General features: G+C 40.1%; 1 protein-coding gene across 3 annotated transcripts in view; it reads right to left on the minus strand.

Annotated features, from left to right (window-relative positions):
• SPEG (striated muscle enriched protein kinase) overlaps window positions 1–23,218 on the minus strand; it is a 253,793-nt gene that overhangs the window by 105,298 nt on the left and 125,277 nt on the right. For all 3 annotated transcript variants that reach the window (XM_063429309.1, XM_063429308.1, XM_063429310.1), the window contains 12 exons: window positions 19,861–20,121; window positions 17,573–17,731; window positions 16,270–16,459; window positions 12,355–12,584; window positions 11,696–11,815; window positions 11,508–11,612; window positions 10,444–10,650; window positions 9,668–9,791; window positions 9,109–9,281; window positions 7,982–8,094; window positions 5,122–5,290; window positions 78–171 (listed from right to left, as the gene is read on the minus strand). In XM_063429309.1, the coding sequence (XP_063285379.1) occupies window positions 78–171; window positions 5,122–5,290; window positions 7,982–8,094; window positions 9,109–9,281; window positions 9,668–9,791; window positions 10,444–10,650; window positions 11,508–11,612; window positions 11,696–11,815; window positions 12,355–12,584; window positions 16,270–16,459; window positions 17,573–17,731; window positions 19,861–20,121 (1,945 nt within the window). The remainder of the gene's footprint in view (window positions 1–77; window positions 172–5,121; window positions 5,291–7,981; window positions 8,095–9,108; window positions 9,282–9,667; window positions 9,792–10,443; window positions 10,651–11,507; window positions 11,613–11,695; window positions 11,816–12,354; window positions 12,585–16,269; window positions 16,460–17,572; window positions 17,732–19,860; window positions 20,122–23,218) is intronic.

Genomic DNA, 23,218 nt, shown 5'->3' on the forward strand with positions numbered 1-23,218 from the left:
ACAAACACACAGATTGGAACCGTCAATCTATGCGCTGTCAGTACATCGCATTAAATGCACACTACCCAACTCCTCACCTCCCGATCTCCTTGAGGATATTGTAGTAATCACTCAATCCACGAACTTTCAGTTTGCTGGATTCATCCACGGACGACCCAGCCCCTCGATCCTCTGAGCAAAATACAAAAAGCAACTTTTTAGGTTTTTAGATTTTGTAATTATTTTGTTAACTGTTAACATTCATTACTTTAAACCCTTACAGTTACACTATAGTTTATTACAGCTGTTATATTCCTTAATAAGTAAACATTTTAATGTTAATTTAATTTTAAATACAAAATTATGACACAGGTTCGCAAACTATTTTGTGAACTAAAATAAGCATATAGGTTTGACACCATTTTTCATTTTAGGCCAACATTTTTTATTTTTTTCTTTGAATAATAAGAAGGATGGAGAATAGTTTTCAATGTAAAAATTATGACATTAAATTTACAATTACTTTGTTATTTCTCGCCAATTTACACATAGTTCAGGGAAAAGGCCCGAACAGACGTATAAACCTCATACCATATTTTGTATCATACAGATTTAAAAATAACCCCAATCCAAGGGTCGACCTGGGAATAATAAACATCATGTATTTCTGGAAACAATGTCAAAGTAATGTGCTCATCACATGAAATGGTACAAAAGTCTACGCCATCTTTTATCTTTTATGCTGTATCGTTTTTCCTCGTTAGACGCTAGGTCTCCGTTATTTGAACTATAGAAGTATATCAAGATAATCCTTTTCTACTCATCATGTGTCAGATCGCCATAAACATTCCAACTTTCTCCAGACATTTCTTGTGCTTTCATCTGCTCTACAGAAACTAAGCCCTTATAAATTCCAGTTCCATCTCTGCTCATTATCTCTATTACGGTTGGAGACACAGCACCTTATCGAGGCACATTCCTCTCACTTGCAAATCTTCTCTACATAGAATGTGATTAGTAACAAGCTTGTATCTCATCTCAACCTGGCCCCCTAAATGTTTCAGTTTTTTTTGCAGTTATTAATGCCTTATTATTATGACTTATTATCAGCCACCAACTTTCCTGTATTCTTCAGATCCTGCAAATCTTGATCTTGAGAAATGTCCAAATGAAACCTGTAATGTTTTGTGAACATTAAAGTATCTTACTTTGTTTATATAATCCCCTAGCTCGGTGGTGGCACCTTCTTCTATGTCCACCACGGCCTCTACACTGTTTAAATGTTCAGGAATAATTTCACTCACTTAGGGAATTCAAAACACACTGCTTTTAACGTATCTCCATTCTTGTTTCACGTGTGTAGTCAAAAAATTATACTTTACTAAACATATAAATAAGTTATGTGCAATAAGCCAAAATATTTCTCTTTTTTTTTTTTTTTTTAATTCTTTATTTTTCATGGGTATGCAGAATATAAAATTGCTGTACATCAAGTGCAATACGTTTTTCACATTATACAACAGATTAATAAAATTCTATGGCAACCATCACACTTTGCTAATCTACCCGTTTTTTATTTATACGGTCTGATACACCTCTTGCCTGAAGTATAGCCTTGGTGCCGGTTGGTAGGAGGGTGCGTGTAGTCGGCTGGGGGGGGGGCCCTGCTCAAAGATGTCGAGTCTGGATACCTACAAGGGCTCTTATATTTAAAGTTTAATACTCGCAGATATATGGCCATAGGCCGCCTATCAACCAGGTAAAAGGAGGGGGGAAAGATTCAACTTAAACAGCATCCCTAGCTGTCTGCTTACGGAGCCAGTTAGCATGGAGTTTAATTTAAAACTGACGATTAACTCTTAAATTGTAGCGCTACTTTTGAAAGACACAGTGCATACTACAGCTAATCATGTGTTTAAAAACGAACAGAAGTTAAAACAGAGCATATGTAGAACAAAACAAAACAAAACAAAGCCGCATTTGTATCATTGGTGCTTGAGCTTGTGTATAGAGTCCAGGTCACCGTCCTGCATTGTCGACCCGTTGGGGTCAAAATGGGTATCAAGTCCGTAGGACTTTGATCTCAGGTCAGGGAGCTTGCTGCCTTCGGTGTCGGTTCTCTGGGCGCAAACGGGGTTATGTCCTCTACATTCCACAGCGGCCGGGCACTCGCTGACACCATGGGCAGCCCAAGTCCTAGTGGTCGGAGGAAGCTGGACGCCTCGGAGATATGGGAGAGGTAAGTTGTCTTGCCGGCCTGCTCTGTTATGAGGCGGTTAAGCCCCCATTTATACGGAATGGAATTCTCTCGGAGCAGAGTAGTAACCTGTCGGAGGGATCTGCGCCATGTGAGGGTCTGCCTGGAGAGGTCTTTATAGAGCATTAGGGTATCTCCCTCAAAGGTCACTGTTGGGGAACCCTTGGCGGCGCCCATCAGGGCCCCTCGATCTGAGTCTCTGATGAATTTGATCAGCACGTCCCTTGGAGCTTCTTCCGGAGCTTTGGCTGCTTTAGGTAGTCGGAAGCAGGAGTCCAGTCCCCCTTGTTTGGCTTGCTTTGGGACTAACAGCGTAGCCACGAGCCTTCTGCAATAGTGCGGCAATTCCATGTTTGTGATCGATTCGGGCACCCCTCTGATGCGTAGGTTTCTGGCCTTCGCCTTGTCCTCCATGCCGGCCATTTGGGCCGTCAGCGTCGCACACTGTTTTTGGAGGGACCCCAGCGTTGCATCCGTGGCCGATTGTGCCACCTTGGTGCTCTTGAGAGACTCCTCAGCCGTTGTCACACGGCCCGATATCGCTGAAATCTCACTGCGTACTTGCGCCATGTCGGCGTCGAACATTGCTTTGATGTTGAGCATCAGGGCCTTAATGTCTGCTTTGGTGGCAGGGGCTGCGTCTCCGAGCTCGTGCGCTTGTGGGGCTTTGAGTATTGCCCTGCCAGGAGTGTAAGCAGAGTCGGACAGGCTCTCTTCATCCGAGGAGTGCGTGGCGTAGGCCTCGCTCGGCGCCATCTTGGCGGGCTCTTTTCGTGGAGTCAGGCGTAGAAAATTGCCTATATCTTGGGATCCGGAGGTAGGATCAGCCCGGCTTTTCTTTGCCTTTTTCCCCATAACTTAAGGGATCTGGGGGTCCGATTATCTGGTCCCGAAATTAGTTTTTTGCGCTAAAACACGGGTTTTAACGGGTCCTGGAGTCAGAGCTGTTGTGAGCTGCGACTGTCCCGCTTAGGCGCTGGCTCCGCCCCCCCAAAAATATTTCTCTTTTGACTGGGCTTCACGCTATGGCGTCCTTACTTATAAATTTAGGGTTATTAAGTGCCAGGTTTGGGTTTTATTTTCATTTTGCAATGTTAACGTTCAGAGAGAGCATGTGGAGTCTTCAAGAAGGTTTGAAAGGAAGTTTGTCTCCACGGGGATATCAAACGAGGCAATCATGTAGCAAGAGGATCTCTCAGTAGGATGCTTAATCATTATTAAACTCGACAAACTCTTCGAACACTAAGAGCAAAACCTCCATTAATCTTTTAGTTTGGGTAATGGCCAGAGAAGGAACACTAACTGTGGGGTCTGTCATTAAAACCTTAACGGTCGGTACGATGTATCCAAGACAAGACAAGGGATATGAGAAATATCACCATCCAGGATTGTAGGAAGAAAGATTTTACAGCAAACATGAAGAATGTTTGTGGCAATCTAAAATTATCCCAGTGGAATTCGCACAGTTAATAGCGGATCCTGAGAAGAGAGGTATTGTGGGTATGTGAGCTTTGAATATGATATACCTGACAAAGCTATGACGAGGTATTTATTTATGCAACATCTCAATGTTATTAATAAAATACTTCAGGCCACTGACAGTTGAAGCAACCACAATGTTAGATTTTCTTAGTATGGAATATACTTTAAAAACAATAATAATAATAATAATAATAATAATAATAATACAATAATTACAATAATAATTTAATTGTTGGTGCAAATGGTAGAATAGGTGAATGTTTTTTTACTTATAAAGTTCCCCACAACTGTATTTGTACACCAGAGCACTAGATAATAATAGATAAACATAATAAAAAGAAAATAAAGTTTAACCAAATAAGGTTAAATGAAGAAAGCAATTGACAACACATTCTAAAGCATCCTAATGTGAATGTCGAGGAGAATGAAATGTCAGAACCTGTTGGGGTTCCATGCCGCCGGCTGAGAATCACAGTGTTAATGATGTTTGTGTTGTATCATACTGTGCGCAGAGAGTAACACTGTTAGCAATGTTTGTGTTGTTGTGAAATAATGTAAAGCGATGTTTGTGTTGTTGTGGAATAATGCTGTTAGCAATGTTTGTGTTGTTGTGGAATAATGCTGTTAGCGATGTTTGTGTTGCTGTGATGTATGTATCGTACTGTGCGCAGAGAGTAACACTGTTAGCAATGTTTGTGTTTTTGATAAATAATGCTGTTAGCGATGTTTGTGTTGTTGTGAAATAATGCTGTTAGCGATGTTTGTGTTGTTGTGGAATAATGCTGTTAGCGATGTTTGTGTTGCTGTGATGTATGTATCATACTGTGCGCAGAGAGTAACACTGTTAGCAATGTTTGTGTTTTTGATAAATAATGCTGTTAGCGATGTTTGTGTTGTTGTGTTTAATCATGTGTGCAGAGAATATTGGCAATAATGCAAAAGTGTCACCCAATATCCATAGACCAGGCCGTACCATAGCAGGTATTAATAAACAAATACATGAACTCTAAGCACTATAACCATAAAAACTACACTGCTTATTGTATGGCTTATTGTGCAGTTTATAGATACATAATGTTATTTTTATTGTACAGTTTTCTGTAACAAAGGAGATTTGTAATTTAACTCCAGATTGCAAAGTATATTATAGAATTCACCAACTCTCAAAAATGAGCTATTTGTTAATTTTTATCCAACATTTAGCAAACTGGTTTTTACTTTGCTACAAATTGTAATTTTGTGAATAAACCCTGATGCCTTGGGCACATATATGTCGTTTAAAAGTTTAACTGTCCTGAGAGCCCATGCTGTACACAGAGAACAACATCTTACGAACCTGTTACTGTTATAACAATGTTACTGTGATCTCATTTATATAACCCTGCGTCCTTCCTGTGTCTTACCTGCGTAAACCTGCAGTTCAGCTTTGCAGGATATTTCTCCCGCCACATTGCGCGCGGTGCAGGTGAAGACGCCAGAGTCTCCAGGTGCGGTATTAAGGATCACAAGGGAGCATTCTGCGTCATCGTACACAAAGCTGAAATGTCCACTCTCAGCCAACAGCTCTCCATCCTAGGAAAGAGACACGCGTACTAAATCCATGCACACACTGCATGTGAACGGTTACTCTATACAGACTGACATTAAATATATAAAGATAAATGCACAGCAAACCGGAACAAGTCATATGAAACATGTTTTGCGTACAGAAACACGTATTATACTAAATCACATGGTTATTGCACGTGGTCACACATTATTTATTTATAAAATATTTTACCAGGAAAGATACATTGAGATTTCTCTCGTTTTCAAGTATGTCCTGGGTTATAGATCATTATAGAAGGATGTATTGCATACACAGAGAAATGCTGCATGTAACCCCATACTGCAAGTACAGTAAACATACATAACATCCCGACACTTTATTATACAACAAACAGAGTCACTCATACATTTTTTTAAGGGAATGCCCCAGACCCCTAAAGCCCTTGAGCTTGCTGAAATGCTTTATGTGTGAAGAGCGTGTCCTCTTCATTCTATAAAAAGTGCAGATTTCAATAGACATTGGCACTTTTATAAATTAACTTTCTTTCACCCCCTCCCCCCCCCCCCCCCCCTGTCAGACAATCAGTCCTGCTACTTCCTGCTTTGTTTAGCTCAGTGGGGTTAAACTCAAGAGGCAGCAGTTGCCCAGAGCACCTGCCTCGCAATTGAGATAATTGAGCTGCATTGGGAAGTCTGTGATAGGACAGCCACAGAAAGTCAGGGCGGGGTTAGGCTCGCATAGGCTGCAGATAAGAGATCTGCAGCTTTTTGCAATCTGTTTTTAGATTTACCACCAATGTAAAAATGCATAAATAAATGAATGCATGTTTTCATTAGGGATACATCTAGTAAATAGGGATTTTTATTTTGTGTACATATTTATAAATACCGAAAACATACTGCAAACAATACCATGATTGTATATACATATATATAAAAACTGATTAAAGCAGACAAAATATTAAATATAACATTTTGTGTACAATATATCCACATATTACTAACAGAAAAGCTGACAGAGACAGGACATGTTGACATATACATACAGAATATACACTACATACAGCATATACACTACATACAGAATATACACTACATACAGCATATACACTACATACAGAATATACACTACATACAACATATACACTACATACAGAATATACACTACATACAGCATATACACTACATACAGAATATACACTACATACAGCATATACACTACATACAGAATATACACTACATACAACATATACACTACATACAGAATATACACTACATACAGCATATACACTACATACAGAATATACACTACATACAGCATATACACTGCATACATAATATACACTACATACAGAATATACACTACATACAGCATATACACTACATACAGAATATTCACTACATACAGCATATACACTACATACAGAATATACACTACATACAGAATATTCACTACATACAGCATTTTCACTACATACAGAATATACACTACATACAGAATATTCACTACATACAGCATATACACTACATACAGAATATACACTACATACAGCATATGCACTACATACAGAATATTCACTACATACAGAATATTCACTACATACAGCATATACACTACATACAGAATATACACTACATACAGCATATACACTACATACAGAATATACACTACATACAGCATATACACTACATACAGAATATACACAACATACAGAATATACACTGCATACAGAATATACACAACATACAGAATATACACTACATACATTATATACACTACATACAGAATATACACAACATACAGAATATACACTACATACAGCATATACACAACATACAGAATATACACAACATACAGAATATACACTACATACAGAATATACACTACATACAGCATATACACTACATACAGAATATACACAACATACAGAATATACACTACATACAGCATATACACAACATACAGAATATACACTACATACAGAATATACACTGCATACAGCATATACACTACATACAGAATATACACTGCATACAGCATATACACTACATACAGCATATACACTACATACAGAATATACACTACATACAGCATATACACTACATACAGAATATACACTACATACAGCATATACACTACATACAGAATATGCACTACATACAGCATATACACTACATACAGAATATACACTACATACAGCATATACACTACATTCAGCATATACACTACATACAGAATATACACTACATACAGCATATACACTACATACAGAATATACACTACATACAGCATATACACTACATACAGAATATACACTACATACAGCATATACACTACATACAGAATATACACTACATACAGCATATACACTACATACAGAATATACACTACATACAGCATATACACTACATACAGAATATACACTACATACAGCATATACACTACATACAGAATATACACTACATACAGCATATACACTACATACAGAATACACACTACATACATAATATACACTACATACATAATATACACTACATACAGCATATACACTACATACAGAATATACACTACATACAGCATATACACTACATACAGAATATACACTACATACAGCATATACACTACATACAGGGGAGTTACAGAAAGAGAAACATGCAGACCCTCTGAGGATTAGGGAGACCATCCAAGACGGATCAGTTAGGTAACAGACTCACCTTGTACCACATGATGTCTGGAATGGGCTTTCCCTCCACAACCACCACAAAACGCGCCGTCTCTCCAGTGCCAATCTCTATGTCTTCCATGATCGACTCAAAGCGAGGAGGTTCTGGAAAAAGTAATAAAATGAAGGAGTCTCTAGGTTGCAGTTTGATGTCTGCACTAAGGGTGTGTCATGGGTGCAAGGTTGACTTACAGAGCTAATGGTCAGTCAGTGTGCCTGGCTTACTGAGTGTGCCCGGGTTATACAGCGGATGGTCACAGAGTGTACATGGCTTATACAACTAATGGTCAGTCAGTGTGCCCGGCTTACTGAGTGTGCCCGGGTTATACAGCGGATGGTCACAGAGTGCACACGGCTTATACAACTAATGGTCAGTGAGTGTGCCAGGCTTACTGAGTGTGCCCGGGTTATACAGCGGATGGTCACAGAGTACACACGGCTTATATAACTAATGGTCAGTGAGTGTGCCTGGCTTACTGAGTGTGCCCGGGTTATACAGCGGATGGTCACAGAGTGTACACCGCTTAAATAACTAATGGTCAGTGAGTGTGCCTGGCTTACTGAGTGTGCTCGGGTTATACAGCGGATGGTCACAGAGTGTACACGGCTTATATAACTAATGGTCAGTGAGTGTGCCTGGCTTACTGAGTGTGCTCGGGTTATACAGCGGATGGTCACAGAGAGTACACGGCTTATACAACTAATGGTCAGTGAGTGTGCCCGGCTTACTGAGTGTGCCAGGATTATACAGCTAATGTAAGTGTGTGTGCCCAGCTCATACAGCTAATGGTCATTTAGTTCTGGGTGTACTAAATGTCTGAGATGTTGATGCTGGTCCGTGTAAGTGGAACTGGGAATGGGCATGGATTTGGGAATGATCACGGGTTTGTTCCAGAATGAATATTGGTCATTCCTGGACCATTGATGGTCTTGGTGATTTTTTTGAGAAATGCTATGTCAGGAAGCCATCATTGCCATGAAGAAATTAATTATAATTAGCTATGAGGCTTTTCTTAAAAATACTTTAATAAGTTGCTCCCATTCCTTATCTATATGTAGTCCCAGATAATGGTCCTAACAATGACCTTCAAGCCCAATGTCCAGGGTGTTACTCGGTACCTGCCATCTCGATGGAGATGGTGCAATGATCGGATCCGTAACGGTTCCTGGCTTCAAATACCAATTGGCCAATGTCAGACTTTTTCGGATTGAGTAGTGTGAGAGAGTGCTGGTGATCATCTGGCATAGTAGTCTCGCACACGCCATCGATATCGCGCAGAACCGTACCACCTCTGAGAAAACAAATATAGCTGTTATTCTCTATAACTGGAACTGCAGAGCTGAAGACAATGGTAAATCTTCTTTCCTTCTGCATTGGTTTGAATCGCAATATATTTTGCTATCTTGAACCCGTACACTTTGTTGAAATACCCATTGCACAGCATTATGGGAAATCTTGGCAATAAAATGAATAACGACAACATTAATAGCCTTAAGTAGGGCAATAACACCATGAAAACATACCTTTCCTGGATACTGTATAAACGTTACTGTTACTATTTATTCCAATATTATTATTCACTAAACTGCACAAAACTTTCAGTTAAACTTTAAGTAAAACAGACGTGAAAGCTTGGCCGTTTATGGACATTTTCTGATTTCAGATGGGGTGGGTTACCTCTGCCAGGTGACTGCAGCCTCTACGTGATTAAGGGTAACGGTCACACACAGGGGCTGATTCTCCACCAGGTACAAGAGTTCAGAGCGATCAATAATTATGGGAGCCTCCTGTAGGTAGGGACCTGTAATAGCAAAGCAGGACAATCAGCTTATAGACTTGTATTCCAGTTGTGAGTAGCAACACATTCTGAATATCAGGCACAAGTTTACATTTTTTTTTCCTATATTTCCCTTCTCCTTGCCTGTTCTTCTCTTCTCTCTTATTTCCCTGATAACTCCTAATGAGTAGAACCCTATCCCTGATCCCCGCAGAATGATCTTATGTTCAAGCACAATAATATTATATAACACCCCCACACCACGCACAAAGGAAGAGGATAGGAGGCTATACTACCAAACAGAGCCGCAATCAACAGCTGATGTTCCTTAATGGCAGATCCCCGTGCGTTTCACCATCTGGGGTAATCCTGTATCTGAAGAATTTCTCCTTTATAATTGCACGTGAATCTTTATTATATTAATAAATTATATTACTTCTGCATATCCATATAAATACAATGAGTTTATTGCCCTGTCTTCAATAAATGTGTCTTCTGTTTTATTGAGAAATAGAATAGATAAATTAAAACATATTGTTTAAATAGAAAATGCCGCCCCCCCCACGCAAAATATTTTGTGTTGCGTTTTTAAATATCATGAATCCAACTTTACATTTTTTCAGAATTTGTCACCATGGCTTCCTTCATATTGCAGTCATAATATTTTCCCACTTACCTCTGTCGAGCAGACTCACACTCTGACTGCTTGGTGATGGCTTGCTGTGTGCGTTTGACGTGCATGTGACAACCCGGAACAGATACGTGTGTCCTACAGTCAGGGATTTGATGATGTAACTGGTGTCCTTCAGATTGCCGGCTATGACCGTCCATTGGGGAGATCCCAGAACCTGCTGCTGTAATGAGTATGTGATCTGAGACGGGTCTGAGGAAACAAAATCAAACATTATTAATCCATTAAAATACACACTCTCAATGCCAAGTCAAGGGTGCTATTTTTTATTGTCAACGGAGGGCATAAACTAAGCTTTCATATGCACAAGAAGGGGGATTGCAGGGCTGGCTGGCTTCCCCCTGGCATTATATCTACAGGAGGGGTCAGAACATATATTAGTCCATCCACTCAATTAATTTAATGAATGGACAGCCACTTGCCCTCTTGCACTGACACATGGGTGATGAGAACAGCAGAGAGCATAAGGCTTCTGATGTCCCTCTAAATAAAACTCAAAGTAAAAAAATACATGAAAAAACCCTGATCCGCAGCACGGGGATTGGTAAAGGGATGAAAAACCTTCACCCCACCCACTAAGGATTTTTGCCTTCACACAACAGGTGGAAAAGAGAGGTGCCATACGGTGGTATGGCACCTCTCTTTTCCACCTGTTGTGTGAAGGCAACCCTGGTTAAAAAAAAAAAAAAACACATGACCAACAACACTGTTTTTGTTTGACGTCTATTCAAAGGGTGGGAGGGGAGAGTTCACCAATCACAGCTATCCTGGGCAGTTCTGATTTTCTACACATTATTGTTATTAGCCACTCTGGGTTTAGCAGGCTACAGGTTTACCTCCCAATAGGTATTGCATTGAATTTCCAGAATACATCTCACACTTGACATGTTTGGGGGCAAAGAACTTTAGAAATCATTGGATGCCTGTAACATTTTGATGATTATTGATTGCGATCGAAGACTAAATACATAAAATGAATTTCCATACAAATTGCTGCCTTTAGTTAAAAGATAGACAGACGAAAAGACAGACTATAATAATATCGGTACCTATCGCAGGATCCAGTCTTTTCGGAGGGTTCCATCTCAGTTTAACGATCTTTCCAGTGACAGAAGTGATGACAGGTGGGCCGTCTGGAGGGTTGGGTACCACGTCTGTATTAAGGAGACCAATAATGTAGATAGGCATAACGTTTGTGGTCAGGTAGTTGTACACAGTAAAGGAAATACCTTCTTACCTGTGACATACAGGTGAGCGTAACAGGCTGCCTTCCCCACCTTGTTTGAAATAACACTTTTATAAACACCAGCATGGGAATGGCTGACCGAAGGGAACATCAGACGGTGAATGTCCTTAACTACAAAGCGGACAGTTTTGGGAGAAAGAGGATCAGACCATTAGTTTAAACCTCAGTGCAGTATTAACTATTGGTCAAAGATCAGTTATGAAAATGCCAATATAATTTTTTATACATTTTTACTTTTTTAATCATTATATTCAATAATGTTTTTAAATGGACATCATATCCCCAGGCTGGGGGGGGGGGGGGGGGGGGGGGGGAGGAGTTTGCACTCAATGGCATTGTGTATATTTAGAGTCAAGGGAATGGGAAACCTGATGATCTACTTCATTAAGCCTTTGATATGTGGCTACCTTGGGATGAGGGCATAAGAAGAATCCTATGGATCTCTCTGGGTGAATGGATATGTCCCACACTGGTAAAGGCCACAGTTTGCCTGCTTAGGATACAATGAACACAGTAATGGGGCCTTCATTCTATACATTATCACACACCCTGCTGCACATTGGGAAATGGGGGGACTAATGAGTAGGATCTCACAGTGAAATTAGGGGACAGCTATACTGTAAAGGGGCAGGCGCTGTAGCAGCCCTCACATTGAGTCATCCTGCGATCCTCCGAGCTCTCAATCTTCTGCCCGTTGTGGTACCAGGTGATTGTGGGATACGGCATTCCAGTCACCTGGCACTCCAACTGAACTTCGCGAGACTCTACCACATCCAGGTCCTGCAAGGGCCGTAGGAAATCCGGCATCACAACTCCCTCCACTTCACTCTCCTGGACCTCAGGTTCCTCTGGGATGGAGGGCATCTTCTCCAGCTTGGAACTTGTCAGTGGGGGCACAAAACAATATTATACTCATAATACTAAACATAACCAAGCAAGCATAATAATACTAAACATAACCAACACAATTGCACTGCATGCTCTGCAGGAAGAATATACAAACTCACTAAAGATAACATAGCCTAATTTGTGAGTACAGTGCCCACTAGATTTTTACATGGAATGTTATGTATTGCACTAAGAATAAATTATAATATAAGTAAAAAGACAAACCCAGATAAATAAAACAGATATTGCAAAATGACAAACTCACAAAAAACAACAACATCAGAAAACAAAACTGTTGGTGCAAAGGGCAGATTCAAAAGACACCAAACAGTGGAACAAAAATACAGGTTTACAAAACATCTGGAACAAAAAGACAGGCTCACAAAACATCTGGAACAAAAAGACAGGTTCACAAAACATCTGGAACAAAACGGTAGGCTCACAAAACATCTGGGACAAAAAGACAGGCTCTCAAACATCTGGAACAAAACGGCAGGCTCACAAAACACCTGGGACAAAAAGACAGGCTCACAAACATCTGGGACAAAAAGACAAGCTCTCAAAACATCTGGGACAAAAAGACAGGCTCTCAAAACATCTGGAACAAAAAGACAGGCTCACAAAACATCTGGGACAAAAAAACAGGCTCTCAAACCATCTGGGACAAAAAGACAGGTTCTCAAACATCTGGGACAAAAAGACAGGCTCTCAAAACATCTGGGACAAAAAGACAGGCTCACAAACATCTGGGACAAAAAGACAGGCTCTCAAAACATATGGAACAAAAATACAGGCTCACAAAACATCTGGGACAAAAAGACAGGCTCTCAAACCATCTGGGATAAAAAGACAAGCTCACAAAACATATGGAGCAAAAAGACAGGTTCACAAAACATCTGGGACAAAAAAACAGGCTCACAAACATCTGGCACAAAAAGACAAGCTCTCAAAACATCTGGGACAAAAAGACAGGCTCTCAAAACATCTGGGACAAAAAGACAGGCTCACAAACATCTGGAATAAAAAAGGCTCACAAAACATCTGGGACAAAAAGACAAGCTCTCAAAACATATGGAACAAAAATACAGGCTCACAAAACATCTGGGACAAAAAGACAGGCTCACAAACATCTGGGACAAAAAGACAGGCTCACAAAACATCTGGGACAAAAAGACAAGCTTTAAAAACATAGGGAACAAAAATACAGGCTCACAAAACATCTGGGACAAAAAGACAAGCTTTAAAAACATAGGGAACAAAAAGACAGGCTCTCAAAACATCTGGGACAAAAAGACAGGCTCACAAACATCTGGAACAAAAAGACAGGCTCTCAAAACATCTGGGACAAACAGACAGGCTCACAAACATCTGGAACAAAACGACAGGTTCACAAAACATCTGGGACAAACAGACAAGCTCACAAAACATATGGAGCAAAAAGACAGGCTCTCAAGACATATTGGACAAAAGGACAGGCTCTCAAAACATCTGGGACTAAAAGACAGGCTCTCAAATCATATTGGACAAAAAGACAGGCTCTCAAAATATATTGGACAAAAAGACAGGCTCACAAAACATCTGGGACAAAAAGACAGAATCAAAAAACATCTTGGACAAAAAGACAGGCTCTCAAAACATCTGGGACAAAAAAAACAGGTTCACAAAATATCTGGGACAAAAAGACAGGCTCTCAAAACATATGGAGCAAAAAGACAGGCTCACAAAACATATTGGACAAAAAGACAGGCTCTCAAAACATATGGAGCAAAAAGACAGGCTCACAAAACATATTGGACAAAAAGACAGGCTCTCAAAATATATTGGACAAAAATACAGGTTCACAAAACATCTGGGACAAAAAAACAGGCTCTCAAAATATATTGGACAAAATACAGGCTCTCAAAACATCTGGACAAAAAGACAGGCTCTCGAAACATCTGGGACAAAAAGACAGGCTCTCAAAACATATGGAACAAAAATACAGGCTCACAAAACATCTGGGACAAAAAGACAGGCTCTCAAACCATCTGGGATAAAAAGACAAGCTCACAAAACATATGGAGCAAAAAGACAGGTTCACAAAACATCTGGGACAAAAAAACAGGCTCACAAACATCTGGGACAAAAAGACAAGCTCTCAAAACATCTGGGACAAAAAGACAGGCTCTCAAAACATCTGGGACAAAAAGACAGGCTCACAAACATCTGGAACAAAAAGACAGGCTCACAAACATCTGGAATAAAAAGACAGGCTCACAAAACATCTGGGACAAAAAGACAAGCTTTAAAAACATAGGGAACAAAAATACAGGCTCACAAAACATCTGGGACAAAAAGACAAGCTTTAAAAACATAGGGAACAAAAAGACAGGCTCTCAAAACATCTGGGACAAAAAGACAGGCTCACAAACATCTGGAACAAAAAGACAGGCTCTCAAAACATCTGGGACAAACAGACAGGCTCACAAACATCTGGAACAAAACGACAGGTTCACAAAACATCTGGGACAAACAGACAAGCTCACAAAACATATGGAGCAAAAAGACAGGCTCTCAAGACATATTGGACAAAAGGACAGGCTCTCAAAACATCTGGGACTAAAAGACAGGCTCTCAAATCATATTGGACAAAAAGACAGGCTCTCAAAATATATTGGACAAAAAGACAGGCTCACAAAACATCTGGGACAAAAAGACAGAATCAAAAAACATCTTGGACAAAAAGACAGGCTCTCAAAACATCTGGGACAAAAAAAACAGGTTCACAAAATATCTGGGACAAAAAGACAGGCTCTCAAAACATATGGAGCAAAAAGACAGGCTCACAAAACATATTGGACAAAAAGACAGGCTCTCAAAACATATGGAGCAAAAAGACAGGCTCACAAAACATATTGGACAAAAAGACAGGCTCTCAAAATATATTGGACAAAAATACAGGTTCACAAAACATCTGGGACAAAAAAACAGGCTCTCAAAATATATTGGACAAAATACAGGCTCTCAAAACATCTGGACAAAAAGACAGGCTCTCGAAACATCTGGGACAAAAAGACAGGCTCTCAAAACATATGGAACAAAAATACAGGCTCACAAAACATCTGGGACAAAAAGACAGGCTCTCAAACCATCTGGGATAAAAAGACAAGCTCACAAAACATATGGAGCAAAAAGACAGGTTCACAAAACATCTGGGACAAAAAAACAGGCTCACAAACATCTGGGACAAAAAGACAAGCTCTCAAAACATCTGGGACAAAAAGACAGGCTCTCAAAACATCTGGGACAAAAAGACAGGCTCACAAACATCTGGAACAAAAAGACAGGCTCACAAACATCTGGAATAAAAAGACAGGCTCACAAAACATCTGGGACAAAAAGACAGGCTCATAAAATATCTTGGACAAAAAAACTGGTTCACAAAACCTTTGGACAAAAAGACAGGCTCTCAAAACATCTGGGACAAAAAGACATGCTGACAAAACATCTGGCACAAAAAGACAGGCTCACGAAACATCTGGGACAAAAAGACAGTTTCATAATACATCTGGGACAAAAAGACGGTCATAAAATATCTAGGACAAAAAGACAGGATCACAACACATATAGAACGAAAACACAAGTAAAACAGCATTGAGCTAGAGCATTAAGCATGTGGGCCTGTAACGTGTTCTTACATGTGAGAGGAAGCTGCAAGACGTGGGGCCTCTACGTAAAGCTCTGCAGAGCACTCAGCCTTCCCATGCTGGTTGACAGCTGTCACTGTGTACTGTCCCTCATCTTCAAAGGCCACCTGAGTGAAGAGTAACGTGTGGTGACCCCTTTCCTTCACAATATGGACTGCCTCCGACTCCTCAATTGGGCGACCTGAAACAAGGAAACACAAGGAGTTATTCTCTAAACCAGGAGCCGGTCGCTGAGAATGTACATTTTTTTGTCCAAAAAAAGGGGAAACTATTCTCCAAGTCATGTCAACAGTTCTGCATTTTTTTTCTTAAAATCTTGTTTGTGCTCAGTTTAGTTAATAAATCCCAGAGTATTTCTCATTATTACAATGCCATACACAGTGAGAGGGAAATACTTATCCCATGGGTATATTATTTAGTGAACTCACTCCAGCTCAGAAATGTCATAACCGTCTATTCACCACGTTGAGTTCGGCATTTATCAACAGCTAAAGACTGTTTAATAAACACTCTCTCAGTGAAGGTCTACTGCAGATGAATGGTTTAGCCTTTATATCTCTCCGATATGTAATAACACCTGATTGGCTGCCTCTCGTAGACTAACATCTATCTTATTTACTGTCCCTTGTTTGATGGATCATATGTTCTGCATTCTCAGTTTACTGCAAATTGGCTTGTATCACATCTCCCATTCACGTGGTCCCGCAGGCCCTCTTTAACTCAGTCCCTTAAAAAATATAAACATAATTGTCCATTGGATCTCCACCATTTATGGAAAAGAAGACCCAGACAAAAATCCCCAAAATTCAGCTTAGAAAGTACAAAAAATACTTGAAGAATATTTTGCCTCCCACATGAGTAAATGGCGGGGTTCCTCTTTAATGGATGGAGGACAATTATCAGTTATCTATGATGGTCAAGTCCATGTCCCTGACCTTATGGCTGGCCAGTTGAGTATAAGGTTTGGAGGTAGGAAGTCCATGTTCCTGACCTTATGGCTGGCCAGTTGAGTATAAGGTTTGGAGGTAGGAAGGGCATTTATACATATTTGTTTTATCTTTTATGTATATTTGGTCTTTAGATTCCACGACTTGTACAAACGGTTCTGTTTGTCCCGTCTTGATGTCAAGTTACTTTTAATTGTTCACATTCCCAAACAGTTACAAATCCTGGTTACTGAGATTTGGGAATGGTTTTGGATGTGAAGGGTTGCACTGTGTTTCCTTATATCCCATTTCCATTACACATGCGGGATAGAAAGCTAGGCTGACATTTTGTCTGTGGGAACACTAACCATAGTGGGACCAGGACACTACAGGAGGTGGGGTGCCACTGATTTTACAATCCAGCCTGGCACTGCGGCCTTCCACCGCTTCTCGATCTGACATCTTCCGAGTAAACAGAGGCGCCAGTGAAGGGCGTACAGTCATCATCGCACTGCATGTCAGCTCATCTGCCAAGAAGAGGAAAAATAAAAAAGAACGGATATTTAATGCGAGAACAAGTTAGACTTTACTGATAAAAGATGATCATTTTCTTCCTTAATATACTTTTTTTCAAAAAATGTTCTTATACTTTTAAAGTTATGCACAGATTACATAAATTGTATCGTGATGGTCACAAATCGAGCTTCCAGATCCCAATTTCCACACACATATCACATATAAAGTCATGTAATAGGCAGAGAATGTGTACTGGGGCAGTCAATCTTTGGCACTCCAGATGTGAACTACATTTCCCCTGGTAAAATGTCAGCATTATGGTTGTTGTAAGAGCATAATGGGAGATGTAGTCCATCGCATCTGGAGTGTCGAAGATTGCCTACCCCTGGTCTGGTACATACAATTCATATGATGCTTTGAAAAAAACTAACTAGTCAATCAAGTTTTAATCAGAGCCTTATTTGATTAAATGAAATATTATCTCTGCATGAATTCTACATACTGATGGGTAGCACTTTTATTATAGTGTAAATACACATTAACGGGAGTATTTGGCTGTGGGGCTCTGTTATACACTCAGACACATTACTGGGAGTATTATTACTGTGGGGCTCTGTTATACACTCAGACACATTACTGGGAGTATTATTGCTGTGGAGCTCTGTTATACACACAGACACGTTACTGGGAGTATTATTGCTGTGGAGTTCTGTTATACACCCAGACACATTACTGGGAGTATTATTGCTGTGGAGCTCTGTTATACACACAGACACGTTACTGGGAGTATTATTGCTGTGGAGTTCTGTTATACACCCAGACACATTACTGGGAGTATTATTGCTGTGGAGCTCTGTTATACACTCAGACACATTACTGGGAGTATTATTGCTGTGGAGCTCTGTTATACACACAGACACGTTACTGGGAGTATTATTGCTGTGGAGTTCTGTTATACACTGAGACACATTACTGGGAGTATTATTGCTGTGGAGTTCTGTTATACACTCAGACACGTTACTGGGAGTATTATTGTTGTGGAGTTCTGTTATACACCCAGACCCATTACTTGGAGTATTATTGCTGTGGAGCTCTGTTATACACTCAGACACATTACTGGGAGTATTATTGCTGTGGAGCTCTGTTATACACTCAGACACATTACTGGGAGTATTATTGCTGTGGAGCTCTGTTATACACTCAGACACATTACTGGGAGTATTATTGCTGTGGAGCTCTGTTATACACTCAGACACATTACTGGGAGTATTATTGCTGTGGAGCTCTGTTATACACTCAGACACATTACTGGGAGTATTATTGCTGTGGAGTTCTGTTATACACTCAGACACATTACTTGGAGTATTATTGCTGTGGAGCTCTGTTATACACTCAGACACATTACTGGGAGTATTATTGCTGTGGAGCTCTGTTATACACTCAGACACATTACTGGGAGTATTATTGCTGTGGAGCTCTGTTATACACTCAGACACATTACTGGGAGTATTATTGCTGTGGAGCTCTGTTATACACTCAGACACATTACTGGGAGTATTATTGCTGTGGAGCTCTGTTATACACTCAGACACATTACTGGAAGTAATATTGCTGTGGAGCTCTGTTATACACTCAGACACTTACTGGGAGTATTATTGCTGTGGAGCTCTGTTATACACTCAGACACATTACTGGGGGTATTATTGCTGTGGAGCTCTGTTATAAACTCAGACGCAACAAAATATGGGGCTTCTATAAAAGAGGGACAATAGGATAGAAAAGAGGGACAGAGAGATTATTGTCTCAAAATAAGGACTGACCCTCCTAAATAGGGACAGTTAGGAGGTAAGTTTCCATCTAATTTTGGGATTCTGTCAAATCATGGATCTAGACAGCTTGTAAATTTGGGTGAATTAAAAAGAGCTGTAAAATTTAAGCTAAAAACAGCAAACCAGGAACAGATCTCCAACCTTGCTACTCTGACCTAAATATCTACGGATGTCAATCCACCAAAAGTCAAAGCTGTGTGAATAATATCCTTTATAAGGTACAACTGATCAAGAAAATTGCCCAATCTCGAACCAGAGAAATTCAGTAGACAGTAAAATATTTTAGAAAAAAAAATACATAGTGAAGTTACCTCTTGCTGCGCTCAGTTTACACGTGTAGACACCGCTGTCATCCTCATGGACAGAGTTTAGCAGAAGGATGCACTGCTTCCCGTTGAAACGCATCTTACAGTCTAGCAGTGCCGGCTGTAGCAGTTTTCCACGGAACATCCAATCCACGTCGAGATCAGGTGGTCCAGTCACCACACATTCAAACACAGCTGCCTCCCCAGCGCACACACTCACATCGCGCAACGGGGTGACCACTTCGAGACTGGAACTTCCAGAGGGAGCTTCACCCACACAACACAAAGACACAACAAGACACCACAAAGTGACACGACACAATGACCAACAGAAAGACAACACAAAGAGAGGGAAAGAAAGATGTTACACCCAGGAATGAGAAACAAGATATGAGAAATGGGGAGATGACATAACAGGTGGAGGATGTAACCCTTCCCAGAAGATTGAGTTTTTAGGAGGGAACATGGCTAAAACGCTCAATGCTTCGGTGACCGGGGAAATGGAGAGATTGGTGATAAAGCAAAGTACTGGATACATCCATTAAACAAAACAAGATCCAACAAGCAACATGACACAAGGACGTATAGATCTACAACGAATCTGAGAGACAAACTTTTTTTTATAATTTAATTAGAAGTTTAATCAGAGCTCTGATTTCTGTTTCCACATTTTTACATGTCTATGGCACAACTACACACAAACGGGATTCATGAGAAATTATATGTAGCTGCCCTGACCTGCAGCCACAGTTTCTTGATGCAGGTGCCTTAAATCCCCTAATCACCTCTCATTACAACATGAACAGTATTTTCTAAGCAGCTTCTTAAATTCTCTATCTTTTGGCTTAACATGCTCCCTTCTTGCTTTTTGCATCAAGCTCCATTGTTGTCTGTGGACTGTAAGCGATTTGCCGATGTCACTAGACCTTTTGTATAAAAGGGCTCCAAGTTCTAGATTATAGATCTAAGGACAGGGATCCATATTCCTGTACTAGTACGTATATTTATATTTTATTGTCCATACAATATAACTAATCTTTGGTGCAAACACTCTATTAGAATGCAAAATAACACAATAACTGAATAAAAAAAGCATAACAGTCACCTGCATTCCACCACAAATCCCAATGCACATTTAAAGAACAGAGGTTTAGAAGGGTGTATAGGAATTTGGGATCGGGTACAAGTAACTATAACGGTTTTATTTACACAGTTCAGTTAATGAATACTATAATCATTGCTTTTACCTAAACATAGAGAGCAGGATTCATTTCTAAATTTTAAAAATCACTAAAGAAAAGCTGATCTTGCTAATTGCTGTGAACTGTGCATAAATCATAAGCCAACCGTTGAGTCAAAGGAGAGTTGAGAATTTAGAAAATACCATTTACCTACAAATCTACTTATTTTTTAACATTTTTTTTAAAGAACTGCTGAATTCCGTGATTCCACTGATGCTCTATTTTTCTCGATATGGGAGTAAAATGTTAGGTGATCCGTTTGTTGGGGGCAAGACAGTTTCATACAAAAGTTACATTGTCACTGAACCAAACATAATCAATAAATGAAACCCACTTCTGTAAGGAAAATATTTTTTGAAAGCACACTGTTGTTAAAAGGTGAAGTCTTTTTTTTATTGATTACATTTATTAAACAGATATAAAAAAAAAAGTTTTTAGCCATTTTACTTTATTTACTTTTTTGTCACATACTATTTATGTTTGTGTCTATTTTTTCACTGTTCCCACCACCCATATGTGGGATATATAATAGCTGGGGTGGATGTAACAGAATAAATTCCGGGTTATTTACAAAAGTGCAAAATCAAAGTGAATGCAAATTTAAAATCAAAATTGGCAAATTAACAAGTCGCTGTCAAGACTCCTACCGTGCTGGTCTCCCTCGATGCCGAAAAGGTCTTTGATAGGGTCAAATGGCCCTATCTTTTCGGTCTTCTCTTATCTAACTAGGTTTTCCACCATCTTATCCTGCCATGATACGAACTATGTACAGCAACAGGACTGCACTGGTTCGTATTTCGGGAACCCCAAACATACTTTTTAGGTTGGGTAACGGTACGCGGCAGGGTTGCCCGCTCTCGCCGTTGCTATTTGTATTGTCTCTGGAACCCTTCCTGCAAGCTATCCGTGAACACCCGGACATTCACAGGATTACAGTAGGGGATACACAATTTTTGGTTTCAGCATACGCCGATGATGTTCTGATATCACTCACAAACCTGGTGGGGTGTATAGCAGCACTCCGAGATCTCTTGATAACATATGGATCCATTTCAGGTTATAAAGCGAACATTAACAAATCAAGTGCCCTTTCCTTTGGCATGTCGGCGGCAGACACGGCACACATTCAATCTACCTATAGCATTCAGGTAGCACATCGCTCCCTCAAATACCTAGGGACTCATTTAACAGCTGACCTAACCAAATTGTACAAAATGAACTAAAGACCTTTATTAAAAACATTGGTTAGAGATATGGACAATTGGATGGATAAACCAATATCATGGATCGGCCGTGTTGACTCTGTAAAGATGAACATATTACCACGTATTCTATTCTTGTTCCAGGCCCTTCCGATTAAGATGATGAAAACAGAATTAACACCCTTACAAAGCGCAATTGGTTTGTTTATTTGGCAGAACAAGAGGCACAGGGTCTACAGAAATGTTCTGTAGCGCCCTAAAACGAGGGGAGGTTTGGGTCTACCTCACCTTTATTATTATTATTTATCTGCGCAGCTTACGCAGATAGCGATGTGGCATGTACCACTGGATGTTAGGAAATGGGTTGATTTAGAATCCCTAATGACAGGAGCAGACCTCCCCAAATACTACATGTGGGTTCCTAGAGAGAGCAGAGTTATACTACGGTCTATGTGCCTGGCCATACTTAACTCCCTTAGAATCTGGGATGCAACAGCATCTACATTTGGCCTACCTTCCTCCCCCTCCCCTATCACTCCAATACTCAGAGACAGAGCATTCCCTCCAGGTATGTCCGCTCGGGACTTCAAAAATATTGAACGTGCGGGCCTCCAGAGATATTGTCATCTATACGAAGATAGTGTCCTTTGATACCCTCAAGAATCGCACTAGACTTACCCCGGCAGATTATTTTCCGCTATTTACAGATTAGGGATTACGCAAAACACACATGTGTGAAAGAGGCTGCGCACAAAAAACTGACCTTTTATGAAAGACTGTTTCTGAATGAGACTCCCCAGAGAGGTCTCATAACCTTATTATATGCCTATCTGTGCACGATAACTGGGGATTGGGAGCAACTGAATTACATTTCCCAATGGGAAGCAGACTTGAGGGAGGAGCTGGAGGGCATCGACTGGC

Source organism: Pelobates fuscus, chromosome 8 (assembly GCF_036172605.1).
Source record: "Pelobates fuscus isolate aPelFus1 chromosome 8, aPelFus1.pri, whole genome shotgun sequence".
In the NCBI taxonomy this organism is placed as follows: domain Eukaryota; kingdom Metazoa; phylum Chordata; class Amphibia; order Anura; family Pelobatidae; genus Pelobates; species Pelobates fuscus.